This window comes from Alosa alosa, chromosome 15, assembly GCF_017589495.1.
Source record: "Alosa alosa isolate M-15738 ecotype Scorff River chromosome 15, AALO_Geno_1.1, whole genome shotgun sequence".
NCBI lineage: Eukaryota > Metazoa > Chordata > Actinopteri > Clupeiformes > Clupeidae > Alosa > Alosa alosa.
The window spans coordinates 1,211,502-1,225,229 of record NC_063203.1 but is presented as its reverse complement, the minus strand read 5'-3'; the positions used below and the strand labels follow the sequence as shown (position 1 = coordinate 1,225,229).

General features: G+C 40.2%; 2 protein-coding genes across 6 annotated transcripts in view; one reads left to right on the top strand and one right to left on the bottom strand.

Moving 5' to 3' along the window:
* The window catches only part of wdr95 (WD40 repeat domain 95), a 94,148-nt gene extending 88,619 nt beyond the window's left edge, over positions 1-5,529 (bottom strand). For 2 of the 5 annotated variants that reach the window (XM_048264355.1, XM_048264356.1), the window contains exon 1: positions 3,300-3,371. Coding sequence is in view for 1 of the 5 variants with exons in the window: in XM_048264359.1 (XP_048120316.1) it covers positions 3,300-3,431 (132 nt within the window). In the remaining 4 variants the exon portion in view is untranslated. Of the gene's footprint in view, positions 1-3,299; positions 4,408-5,457 lie in introns of those variants that run through there. The other 3 variants (XM_048264354.1, XM_048264359.1, XM_048264357.1) reach the window with 3 other exon arrangements.
* A 2,395-nt stretch (positions 5,530-7,924) lies between these two features.
* On the top strand, positions 7,925-11,207 carry hmgb1b (high mobility group box 1b). Its single transcript, XM_048264353.1, has 5 exons — positions 7,925-8,077; positions 9,615-9,776; positions 9,918-10,063; positions 10,149-10,323; positions 10,408-11,207. The coding sequence occupies exons 2-5, from the start codon at positions 9,630-9,632 to the stop codon at positions 10,528-10,530; spliced, it is 591 nt and encodes a 196-aa protein (XP_048120310.1). The 5' UTR covers positions 7,925-8,077; positions 9,615-9,629; the 3' UTR covers positions 10,531-11,207.
* Positions 11,208-13,728: the final 2,521 nt, after the last annotated feature.

Genomic DNA, 13,728 nt, shown 5'->3' with positions numbered 1-13,728 from the left:
TGATGGGGCCTAAGCTAACTGGCTAATTTGTTTTGTGTTTGTGATGGGCTGTGCCTAGGTTGATGGTTGGTTGGCCAAGGTTTTTATGGCTATCGTTCAGTCCACATCAACGGGACGGACCAACCTAGCCAACCTTGACCATGCCTGGGCTGGTTAAGAGTATTTTGGGTATTGGATATTTCAATTTGGTAATATGGTGGAAGCATGGAGGGGAGTGTCTCCAGGACGCTGGTTTCACTGTTAAGCCTGGTCCTGGTTTCATGAGGTGTCGTGGGCCTAACTTAACGAAACATCGGTGAATGAGGGTGCCCACTTGATAACCTCAATGACATGCCGCATACTATATACTGCTGTTGGATGGGCCATTTGTATTGTGTTTGTGACCATTTGTTGGCGGATTTGTGGGTAGTGTGCTTTTTAAAGTTAAACTTGAGCAGGGGCTTCTGAATGTGTTTTTACTCTGGATTTTGGCACAAGGGATTTTAACATCTAATCCTGTGTATTAATGTAATTGTAGGACATTGTCACTCCATCTGACCTAAAAGCGAAAGTCATACCATGAAATACACGTCACACATGACCTATAGAGAACAGTGGCTAATCAGATCAATGCGCAAGATTTTTCTTAATACAATACAAAAACTAATTTTAAATAAACCACATTAGCGGAGAGGGAGGGAAAAAAATGCCATGACTTTTCCAAAACTTAGGGGCTGTGCTCATGTTCCCAAGACATTTCCAGACCTGGAAAATTACATTTTCAAATTCCATAACCTTTTTTCAAGATAAGTTATTAGCAGTTTTAGCCCATTTGCTGGCTTTCAATATATTTCCCGGCTAACTAGCCAAACCAAAGTGCCCGAGTTATTGTCTGGAGGTTGCATTCAGTTCAGTCGCTGTGGGTAGGCCTACTAGTTGCTATCTAAAGCTGAATAGTGTTGGTTGCAAAATATTTCACTCCGATACAAACAATTAGCTGCACTATTTCCTTAGGTCGATGTCATTGATCTCATTGGGCGAATCCACCATACTCCTCCTTGGCTTGGCTCCCGTTTGACGTGTTCATATTGGATGTGTTGAATCACTATATTTTTTTGAGAGCTATGCATAAGGAGTATGATTTTGCATGATAGCAAACTGAGATTTTAGCTATTAATAGTCTGGGCATTTTAGCAGAACTTTTACCAATGCCCTATGATTTGAAGTGGGTAGCCTGGAAATTCAGACCCATCTATATTTCAAATTTGCTCGTGCTCTCTCTGGATTGGGGGGCCTTACCAAACACCAATGTGTTTGTGAAGGTGTGTATAACACACAAAATGTTCAAATTCAACTTCTGTGGGAAACTTTTTTTTTAAATGCTCAATGGCCCTAAGTAAGTTCGAGGTGTCAAACTAGGTATTTTTTCATAATTCTGAGTTGATTGCAAGCATTTGTCACCAAAAGTAGCCTATTCCTTGATGGAAAAAATGGCCACACCCTCTTTCCCCGCTCATCACATTTAAATGCCAGAATATTGTAGGCAATGGGGGTTGCTCTTGAAAATATATTATGTAGAGACAGTTTTCTAAACTATACATTGAATATGTTGCCTTTACAGTACAGTGCAGGCCAAAAGGTATCGGGCATTCCCTTCTCCCAAATTACCCATACCCAATGTATAACAAATTAAAAAGGAAGGTGGGGCATTTCTCACATGTCTCATCACATGGTATATCACATCTGGAGGATATACACTCTCAGAAAATATATGGTTTAGACGTTGAATTGTTTTTCCCTTCATAGCACAGGTCGAAACTCATCAGTGATACACTCAATTTTCCCTAACCTAATGTATTATGCATGGTCAACAAAATAATGAGGAAGGTGGGACATGTCTAAAGATGTTATATCACATCTTGAGGCTATATGCTTTCAGAAAATGGTTTACAAGTTTGAATCGGATTTCCCTTTATGTCACAGACCCAAAGGTGTTATCCACATGCCCAATTTACCTATATCCTGTGTTATATATGGCCAGCATAGCGATTTTAATACATGCTATTACACACCTTTACCATCACATTGGTACATTTTTTAATTGGGAATTTCTTGGTGTCAGTTTCTTCTATTCCTGGAGAAAGTCAGCAAAATGGAGCAGCCTGCATGCCCCCTGCAAAACTGGAGGCAAACGAGTAGACAGTTCTCCATAGCTATCTGGACATCAGTGATGATCTGTTTTGTGGAGCAGATGACCTGTTCACCACGAGCACACCAGACCCCACTCCTTTGCCACGTATGACACCAGAGCCTGCCCTTGCTTCACTCACTGCACTTAAACAGGTCCTTGTTTCAGTGATCTCAGAGCCCACACTGACAGCACTTGAGCCAGTCACATTGTGCCCATGTCACATTTCCAGACCCAGTTCTTGGACCAGCCACACCAGCCTTTGCCCCAGAGATTACTCCTGCTTCTAGATCAGAGCCCACCAATCGACCACCAATGAGGGGACAGTGTGGAATCAAGTGCCGAAGGCAATGCTTAGGAACATTTTCTGAACACAGGCGGCAAGAAATTTGGAGGGCGTATTGCAACATGTCGTATGGAGAGAAACGGGCCTTTATCTAAAACATATAGGTGAAAGGTTACTTTAAAGTGTTATTTTATCTCAAATTAGTACAGCCATAAGTTTTTAAAACTATTTTAGCCTTAAAATTGTCACTATTTTTTATTTTTTTAATATTCAATTTATGTAGTATTAAGCCTAACTAGACAAAACTGGCTAAATGTTATTTTAAGGCTATTGTTATCACAGGAAATGTTGAGATACAGTGATACAAATCCAAATTGTCAATAGAATAGAAGTTAAGGTCTTTTGCCTTTGTATGATCCATTATTGTTTTGCAGGTAATACAAAGGCAGAGTACAGTAACTTCCAAATAAGGGTGACCTTTGACCCTTATTTGGAAGTTACTGTATTCTGCCTTTGCATTATCTGCAAAACAATAATGGGTCATACAAAGGCAAAATACCTTAACTTCTAATTTATTGACCATTTGGACTTTTATCACTCTATAGAAAAAAATCTATGATAACAATGATAGCCTTAAGATAACATTTAGTGAGTTCTGTCTAGTAAGGCTTAATATTAGGCCTACATCAATAGAATATTACAAAATACAAAATAATGAGAAGGCTACACTGGAACATTTTAAAACTTTATCGTTGTACTTAATTTAAGTAAAATAACACTTTAAGAGGTTGTTGAAAACCAGCCACAACATAATCCAAGCCTATTAGTATAGATCAAAGTGTTCACCTGGTTCTCCTCGGACTGTAGCGCTAGACCCGATGCAATCCGAAATCTCTCAAACCTCCGAATCCATTTGGGCCACTCTTCTGGCTTTGTGAAATCAAATTTGGGCGGCGGGGGAATCTGGAATCGCTCCATTTTTGTTTTTATCAGCTGCCGCGAACGTTAGCTAATCACGAGTCACTTTAGCTATGCTAGCTAACTAAACTGAAAACTTGAAAAAACTGACTAAAATGTATGCGAGTTCTCTCCAGTTAGTTGACAAAACCAAATCTCATATTCACCCGAATTGAGTAACGGATCTTACTTCTGACACCATGTAGAGTTAGGTAGTTCTAACTTAGAAATAAGTAGGGAGAGAGATTCTCAGCGTGTACACAGGAAGCATGACTTTATTGAACTGCCTGGTTTACAACCTCCCAAGCCTAACCCCCAGGGGGCAGCATCACATCCTGTGTCCGATAAATCCATTAACACTACAAAAAGCATCCACCGTCTCGTCAGAACACTGAGCTCTCTGCCTAAACTTGTGTCTCTCTAGGTCTATGACTACATTTTCTTCATGGAGTGAAATATGTGTCCAGAGCGGTAAGAGCCCAGTCTATATATGTATCTTTACGTCCTGGTTAGCAAAAATCCTTTGCATTAGCGCTCCAATGCAATGCAGCAAATCTGGCACATTTATAGTACCACTGGCAACTTCGTAAAAACTTAGAGTCCTCCACAGCTTATACTCTGTGTATAAATCAGTCGTCGTGAGGTTCAGTGGAACCGGCGGGGCTAAATGAGCATATCTAGGCTCAGGTGCAGCAGCAGCAGCAGCACACGCGTTTCTTTCAGTATTCAACATTTCGTCTTACTTTCTGGGCATGGAAGTAGAATCCTTGTCGTCCTGTCTGGCCTCTGGGTTCTTGGCATCTGTCTCCTCGTCACCAAAATGTTGTGTTGTCTTCAATAATCAGTCCTTTAGTTCAACATTATGTTCACTTTATTAACACAAGTTCAATTCACAGTTCTCGCTGGTCTGTCTCATTCCCGTTATCATTCCTATCTATCCTCCAGGTGCTCTCGCGATAACCTACTAACATCCACTATACTACACTAATTGTTCTCAGCATTGCCAGCATAGGGAGGGAAAGTGAACACCAGCGCCCCAAGTGGTTGCGTTCCTATCGAAGAGCAGCTCCAATGTTAAGTCCCATAGACCTATTTTTAAAAAAAAATTGTGAAGCCAAATCAGCAAAGTTATCCATCAAAAATATTTTTCAGTGTGTATACAGTAATAATCTTCAAACTGTGAAAATGTCAGGCCCTATTTTGCCTTATTTAAAAAAATCGAAATTGCTCCTTTTGTTTCATAGACGGACTACAAAAGACGTCACGTGACTTTACCCTTCGACGTTACTCACGGTAGCATGGTTTGTTTATTAGCCTGGTTAGCATTGACACTTAACACTTACTGCCAGCTCTTCATGTGAGTAGAAGCACAACACCAGTTACCCAGACATAAAAGTAATCACCACACGGTTTGCATCACGCTCCGTTATTACAAAAATATGTTAAGCCAGTTAAACAAATTGCCGTATTGATCAGTTAGAGATTAAGCGCCCAAACCTGTGACGTCACATGCAACTGTAGTTCGTTATCACCATGTTAAGACAAAAACTCAAAACAATTCAACTGATCCTAAAAATAAGGTATGACCACTAGAAGCAATAGAGGTGATCCCAGTGCCTAACATATGGAAAGCATTAAATTAAGATCCCAATCCACTCCGCTAAACTCTAGGAACGCAACCAGTAGGTGGCGATGAGATTACTTTCCCTCCCTATTGTGTATAAAATGATTGTCACTTGGAGGAGACGTGTAGTTCTAAAACTGATAGTTCCGGTCCTTGATTGTGTTTGGCTGAATCGGCTGAACAGATAGAGGAAATATAATATTTCTTGGCGGAAGAATGATTATCTAGGAATAACTCGTTATATTTCTAGTTGCTGTGCCTTTACTTAGTATTTAGTAACAGTTTTAGAAAAGCAATAAGCCACTCGAGTCCGTGTTACACTGATTCTACAACAGCTAAGGGGGGTTTTAGGCACTCCGCTAGCACGTTGTGCCTAACAGGTAACATACATAATATATATATAAAAAAAAAAAGCATACTAACCTTTTATGTAAACAACAAAGGAGATTGAAAAAAATACATTCAACTGCTCAAAAAGTATAGCATTTCTAAAGTGCTTCAGTCTTTTGGGGACTTCAGTGTCTTCATCTGTATTGTGTGTGTGTGTGTGGCTGTCCACCTGTATATAAGCAAACTCCACATTCACACTCTGTGCAGCGCAGGAGACAACAGCACCTCTGTCATCATGGCTTCCAAACCCCCACTGCCTCTGGGCCTGTTTACAGGTATAAATAACAACATAACAACAATACTGTTATCAGCCTTCAAAAATCTGTATTGTTTTCAACCCAATAAATATAAATATTTCATGTAGCCCATCAGTGAAATCCTAAGACTAGTGTACTCACCAAAATAGTTGATTGTCTATCTGCAATACTTCTGTTCTTTCCTGGCTGTATCCAAGAGTTTTTTGTTTCCAGTGAACTTCTTGTTCAGCACAATTTATGTGGCTACTTGGCCGATGAGGCACTGATCAGGACTTTTCCAGAACGCACAGATTGCCAGTCCGCCCCTGTGTGTTCTTTAACCAATGATATCTGCTCCGATATATATCTGACACCGCTCTTAGCAATCATTCGTTAGACTAGATATGTTACGGCATTGGACGTTGTGCTGCGTCCCAGCAAAGATTCTAGAACTCTGCTCTTCAAGCCTGTCTCAAAAAGGAGGACAAAAGCATCCTGCTTGATGTTGCGCAGGACGCAGGACAGGGCATTGAAAATCTTCCTCCCTAAAGCCGGATGAAAAAAATCTTTTTTTTGCCAGTTTCCCTTATGGATACACCATGCAAAAATGTAGGGTTATATGACCATTTATGTAGGCTACCTATATTCACAATTACATCATTCCGCCAAAAGCTTTTCCCAAAAAGGTTTTTTTTTTGCCCCTGAGACGCGGGGCAGAGTTGGGGGTGGTCATTATCAACTTTTGATGGCCCAGGTATAGATAATACGAAATAATAGTGAAAAAAGGTAGGCCTAGCAAAAAACATCCTGAGGAGTGGACCTGGCTCCCGGCCTGATAAGCGCACCTACGTGCGTTTCTCCGTTGTCTCATTGCAAGTTAAAGTAGGCTGCGATTAATTGACATTTTCCTAAACTAACGCAGATAGAATTGCAACATGTGCGAACAAACTGTATGAACTCATCCCGTTATATTCAAGTCAAGTCAGTTTTATTTTTATAGCGCATTAACATGTGTAACAGAGGTAGTTTTCCCTCTACCACGTTCTCTGCGTTGTGTTGTGTATAATAAGAGACGCCACAACCGACCTGGCCTTTGACTCTTTTACTGAAATATAAGACAAAACAAACACATCAGACAGGGAGCGAGCCAGTCGCATCACAGCTCCTCTGCCTCAGGACAGTAGCAAAAGAGGCGCGCGGCAAGACTACGAGACACGCAGTTAACAGCGTCGCCACAAAAGTACATGTGAATAGACAATAACAAAAGTACATTAAACAAACATGGCATACCTGAAATATAAGACAAAACAAACACATCAGACAGGGAGCGAGCCAGTCGCATCACAGCTCCTGCCAATCAAACAGGTAAACTACGTTTAAATGCATTCAGTCAATTCACCAGTATGAAAGTCTGTAAGCTAACTAGTTAATGTCGCTACACCTGCAGCCACGTTAGCAGACTGTAGCATGTAGAACTGAGGTAATGTGCATTGTGTAACGAGCTAACATAAAAACAGTGATGAAATAAACATAACTCGTATATAAGGTGTGCAACACCAGAAAACAGTTCTATGTGAAAAATGCACCATACAAGTTACCATAAAAGCATAAATAAAAGATATGATGTATTGTATGCAAGACTCCCCATACCTCTGCCTCAGGACAGTAGCAAAAGAGGCAGAGGAGGGGGCTACATGAACACTTAAGGGGTCTTCAGCGTGGGAACCGACCCCTGCCACACCCCCCTACAACCTACTGTACCTCAGAGGCGTGGGAAACTACAATAGAACTTGTAGAAACGATGGGGGAATTCAGGGAAGCATAATTAACCCTGCTACACATGCAGAGTGCAACCCAAATTCTATTCTATTCGAGAGACCTCAAACAAATCGAATTGCGGTGCTCATTAGAATATTGAATGCTAATTTCAAGTGTGTCCTGTCAGGGTTTAATAAAAAGCCCGCATTGAAATCTTAGCCATCAACTGAACAACAATGAATTGCCTTACCAAAACAAGGCAACGATTAGCTGGGGTAACATCCAACTTTCTTATCGTTGCCAGTTGGATGTAACCCCAGCTAATCGTTGCCTTGTTTTGTTAAGGCAATTCATTGTTGTTCAGTTGATGACTGCGATTTCAGTCCTTTTTGATGCGAATGAAGAAACGCAAATCATATTACGCGCCACTGACAAATACATGACGCCGCTTCAAAACAAGCCAACCAACTGTCGTCGATATTTCGGGCTATTGAGGATTGACGTCGAATCAAATGAAACCATGAGTTGGCGGTAGCCAATCGGATTCGTCATCTTGCAGTATTTCGCTGAGGCAGGTCTAGCTACAGGCACCTTCAAGACCGCGTAATAACGTTTTGTTGGACCCCATTATCTAGCCGGAGAAAGAACGCCTGCTACGGGTATGTATATTTCACTGTGATTAAATGTAAAAAAGATACTGATGTTGTCAAGAAACCAAAACAGCGAATGCAGCGAGAGTTTAATGGTTGAATGTATTGCCACTGTGTCTATTATTCTTGTCATTTCGCCAGTAACGTTAAGCTAAACAACATCTCCGTTAGAAAAGGCATGCCTTTGTTGGATTATCATTACGAGTGTTAGCCTGTTAGCGACATAGACAGGGCCATTTGTCCCTCTTGAATTAAACAATGACGTTTTCTCAGGAACTAGTCTTTGTTTTTTGCTAACTATGTGCGTGGTATAGCAATAATTTGTATGTTTGTCTTACATTGGCATTGCACGAACGTTACCAGGATTGTGATTACGTTCATGTTAGTAATTTTGCTAGGGTTAGAATGACAAACGTCTGTTGGGAAGCGAGTGATCTTACGTTAGCACATAGTCCATGTTGAATACTTATTTTCAGTGTGTTTTCGGTGCACATGGCATAATTCTGTTATGTATTATAGTTTCATATTTTATTTCTATATAGTTTACCTTGTATCTCTGTTTTCTCTTACAATGCCAGCTAGCTTCGCTAGCTTCTAACGTTAGTAACATGGCTGGCTGCTGCGTGGTAAGAGCACAGCACTGCCTGACTATGAAGGAGGGGGTGGGGGCGAAACGGGCGGAAATTTATCTGACAGAACTTTTTAGATAAATATTTTTCTTCGTTGTCAGCTACATGCAGTGGTTGGAATATCACAGAATCTACGTCGTTTTTGTAGTGTTTTGCCTTATTTTAACCGTCAATAGGCGTGCGTTGAATGATGGATGTTTTCTCCTGACCAACCCGACTCCAGTGCTTGCTGGAAGGCTGCAGCACACATAAAGAAAGGAAGCCATATTGGCTAGAAGAGCTATGCTAATATGCTAGTTTAGTTAGCTTTGTTCGACGGAGACGACCATTCGCAGGTTTCAGCTACAGAATAGTAAAAGGGAACACCATTGCGAGTTGGTCTCATAGCAAGCTAGCTTACTGCTAATAGACATATTATTGAAGTCCATTCAGTAGTTGTGCACTATTTGCTGAAATAGCTGGAAAACTAATATTAGATTTTATTTCCAGCCTCAAACTTATCTAGGAATGTGGGTGGAGACAAATGATGAGGACTTTCTCTCATGAAGATGGCTTTTTCAAAATGGATGAAGAAATGTTATTGTTAAAACGTTTGCGTTTTTGTCTTTGACTCGGAACGAACATTTACTGTTGGTGCACAGTAAGCTATATTGGAGCAATGAAATGTACATAAATTACATTGTTCTTTTATCAAATTAACGTTTACTCTTTACTCTGTTTGAGGACCTGTGTTTATTATGCATGATCACGGGCAGATGTGTGAAGTGAATTTGTATTTATTTATTTATTTATTTTTTTTTGGGGGTCACCATTTGCTCAGTCTCGAAAGATTTGTTGTTGTTGACGACATTGAAAACAAGTGATTGAAATGGTGTGCATTTGTATTATTTTATTTATTTTTTTTTTTTTTTTTGAAGGACAAGGTTGATAAGATGGGTAAAGATCCAAGGAAGCCGCGAGGGAAAATGTCCTCATATGCCTACTTTGTGCAGACGTGCAGGGAGGAGCACAAGAAGAAACACCCTGATGCCTCTGTCAATTTCTCTGAGTTCTCCAAGAAATGCTCTGAGCGGTGGAAGGTGAGGCAGGAGGAAATGTGTTTGTTAAAAGTAGACATTCTTATCCTCACCATGTTTTCAACAGTATTCCTGTGAGGGATTAAAAAATGTGATTGGTGCCATCTACATGATGTATATTGTTTTTTCTTTTTTTGTTCTTAGACCATGTCTGCCAAAGAAAAGGGTAAGTTTGAGGACATGGCTAAACAGGATAAGGTCCGCTATGAGAGAGAAATGAAAAATTACATCCCACCTAAGGGTGAAAAGAAGAGACGGTTTAAGGACCCCAACGCTCCAAAAAGACCACCGTAAGAGATCTCAAATTCTATTGGATTTACAGTGAATCTGTGTTGCTGTACTCTGAAGTAAATCCTGTCCTTGTTTGCCTTGCAGGTCTGCATTTTTCATTTTCTGCTCAGACTTCCGCCCGAAGATCAAGGGGGAAAATCCAGGTCTGACTATTGGAGACATTGCAAAGAAACTAGGGGAGATGTGGAACAGCTCCGCTGCTGAGGTTAAGCAGCCTTATGAAAAGAAGGCTGCAAAACTGAAGGAAAAATATGACAAGGTAAACTCAGAATGTCATTTGAGAAATGTATGGTTAGAATTCTTAAGTGTCCAAGCTTATGTAATGTGTGTTTGCTTCCAATAGGATATTGCTGCATATCGTACAAAAGGAATAGCAGGTTTGTCCAAAAAGGGTGATGGAGATGATGACGATGATGATGATGACGATGACGATGACGACGATGAGGAAGATGACGACGATGAATAGATTAGCTACTGATATAGCCTGAATTCCTGTTGATGCCATTAAACCCAATTGTACACACTTTCACCTCTCAAAGTACAACAGGAACAAGACATGTTAGGCTGTGTATATGAAAGGTTTTTAAGATGTACAGTGTTATTCTCCTTTTGTAAAGTTAACACTATGTGTCTTCAGTCCTATTTTTATTTCTTAGTGGTAGTTCTTGCCTGGAGCAGTTTTAGGGAGAGGATTTAAACTATGGAAGTAGCTAACTGTTTTCCCAAAGGTGCACAGCACAATATCTTGTGTATGTAGGTTGGTAGGTACATCTATCATATTTTAGATTTTTTGTTTTGCTTTGTTTTTTTTTTGTATTTGCCATCATAAGGTCCTTATAACTGTACTTTGAATACCACTCTAATTGCAAGAATGCAGCTCTTTTGTTGACATTCAAGAATGTGTCTGAAATAAATTTTCTTTTTTAAAAAAAAAATGTTTTAGGACTACTTGTATTTTGCTTGTATTTTACGTTTTGGATTTGCAGAAATGTTTGGGGAAACTCATGCAGGGACAGGATAGCATATTAGCATTTACACCAACATGAACTATATGAGAAAATAACTGATCGTTCCCTTTTGTTCCCCTAAGGTAGTCTGCTAGTGTCATTACTACATTTGTGTAATAAATCAACTTGTGGGTCATGTCAGTTTTTTCCTTGTAGATTAAAAATCACACAATGTGCACTAAAGACCACAGGGTGGTGCTAAATGACAAACAAAATACAGTGGCCAACTGGGTTTCACCCAAAGTGGACAAAATTGAGGTATAGCCACATATAGACTAGCTTATTCATGAAATTTAGATTTGTCCACCATTAACAATCATGCATTTGGATTAAAAATGTGCAGCACTAGAAGAATGGTGGAATGAATTGCTTTGGTCATGAAGTTTTACCTTGTGTTTTACCTAGCAGATGCTTTTATCCAAAGTGACTCAAAACCATGTTATAAACATAAACCATAGACTTAAATAATGATAGTAATAGCATGTTTTCTTCACAACAAACCATGACAGTCTTGGTTAGCCTATGAGCTTTTAACGCTTCCTGAAAATCCCGAAACTATGGGAAGAACAGACCATTGATGATGAATCCTTACACAATGAGAAACAATGAAAGTTGGTAATTTATACAGCGAACGTTCTATAGCAAGTACACTACTGGTCAAAAGTTTGGGGTCACTTATAAATTTCCATTCCACTCCATTATATACAGAATACCAGCTGAGATCAGTTGCATTGTTTGTTTTTTTTAATCAGGGCAGCAGTTTTCAGATTACATTATGTGTTTACATAATTGCAAAAGGGTACTCTGAGGCCTCTGCCAGCAGTGAACTAGTCTCTATCATATGAAGGTCAAGCTGTATACGGAAAACTAAAAATGTGAGTGCACCTTCCAACACAGCACTTCCTCAATGAAAATGATCCAACAATGAGCAAATGTGAGTTTTCTGAAGACTAACAAATTAATAATAATAAAGCCTGGTTAGCTATAGATCTACAGTAAAATGGCAAAATGTCTACAACTCTAGGTCTTATGGCGCCCATGTCTTGTCAGTCTTCTGCATATTAGGGTATTAGCATACAACAGTGACATCCCAGATAGCAAAATCAGATTGGCAGATAGCGGACCGCTGGTAGCCTATATGCCGCCGGTGGCGTGCCACTTGTGGTCCGCCGTTGGACCACCATCTCTTTAAATTTAACTTGTCATGACTCATGAATATTAAGAAAAGTTAATAAAATTATATATGGATATAATTGAACAAATGAAAAAGATTTTAGACCAATAGTGGCAAATATTGGGCAATTTGTCTGCAACCCGCCAGCGGACCGCCAGATCTGCCCCCAATGGACCGACAGTGGTCCGCCAGTCTCTATCTGGGATAATATATTATATTAACATAACTTTAAAATAATTTACTTAAATTATAAACATTAACTTTGTAGCCTAGCCTAATTTCCCCATTGATGAAATTAGGGCTCTCAGTCAATGAGCAAAATGTCTCATGCATTAAAGCAACACCAAAGAGTTTTTTACACCTTAAAATAATGTTTCCAAAATCGTTTTAGTTCATCAACTTGTAACAGGGTGAACGGCACATGATCTTCCTAATGTAAAGGACAAACCGACATGATTTTGCAATAGAAGCTATATGCTCAGAGAAGTTAAGTCGGTCATCAATTACAACGCCCAAGTTTCGTGCCGATCTAGTTGGGGTCAGTGAAGTTGAGTCAAGCTGGATGTTAATCTGTTGGGGAATAGCTGTTTTAGCTGGAAACACCAAACACTCTGTTTTTGAGAGATTAAGCTGAAGGTGCCGATCTTTCATCCAGAGGCTGAACGGCACAGGGTGAACAGCAACAGGGTGAACGGCACATGATCTTCCTAATGTTGTAAAGCATAAACCGACATGGTTTTGCAATAGAAGCTATGCACAGAGAAGTTAAGTCGGTCATCAATTACAACGCCCAAGTTTCGTGCCGATCTAGTTGGGGTCAGTGAAGTTGAGTCAAGCTGGATGTTAATCTGTTGGGGAATAGCTGTTTTAGCTGGAAACACCAAAAACTCTGTTTTTGAGAGATTAAGCTGAAGGTGCCGATCTTTCATCCAGAGGCTGAAATATCCTTAAGGCATGCAGAAATCCGGTGGGAAACACTAGAGTCATCATTGAAGAGATTCATTAGGCTTACTGTTTTACTAATTCTTACTGTTTCTCTGTACAAGCCAATAAGGTAAAATTGTGTACCTGACAAGTTTCGGCTACCTTGCCTCTGTAGCCTTCATCAGAGGTGTCACGTGATGTTGGTGTGACGTCGTCTGAGCTGTGTTATATGGAGTTTTCCATCCCACCTGATGTGGTGGGATGGCCGTGTCCCCTGGGGTGCTCCAGGGGGGGGCGGGCGCCCTCTGCTGTCTGGTGGTTTTTCATACAGCCGGGGGCGGCCCTGCAGGACTGTGTCTGGGACGAGTAGGTCTTGAGGAAAGAGGACATGCTGCATTCAGACAAGATGCCAGTGTAGAGCAGAGAGTCTCTGTAGCATCATTAACCTCAAGTGCCAAGAATGAGCTAGGAGTAGGTACAGTTGTCCATAATATGTTTGTTTTCACGAGTTATCCCAATTCAGAAGTGGCCACAATGTCGAGAATATAATCAGAAAAAT

Bases quoted from the DNA above. Each gene is read 5' to 3' on its own strand.
- hmgb1b (XM_048264353.1), top strand. From the start codon at position 9,630: ATGGGTAAAGATCCAAGGAAGCCGCGAGGGAAAATGTCCTCATATGCC. The intron at 10,064-10,148 runs GTAAGAGATCTC...TTTGCCTTGCAG, and splicing joins AACGCTCCAAAAAGACCACC to GTCTGCATTTTTCATTTTCT. The intron at 10,324-10,407 runs GTAAACTCAGAA...TGCTTCCAATAG, and splicing joins TGAAGGAAAAATATGACAAG to GATATTGCTGCATATCGTAC.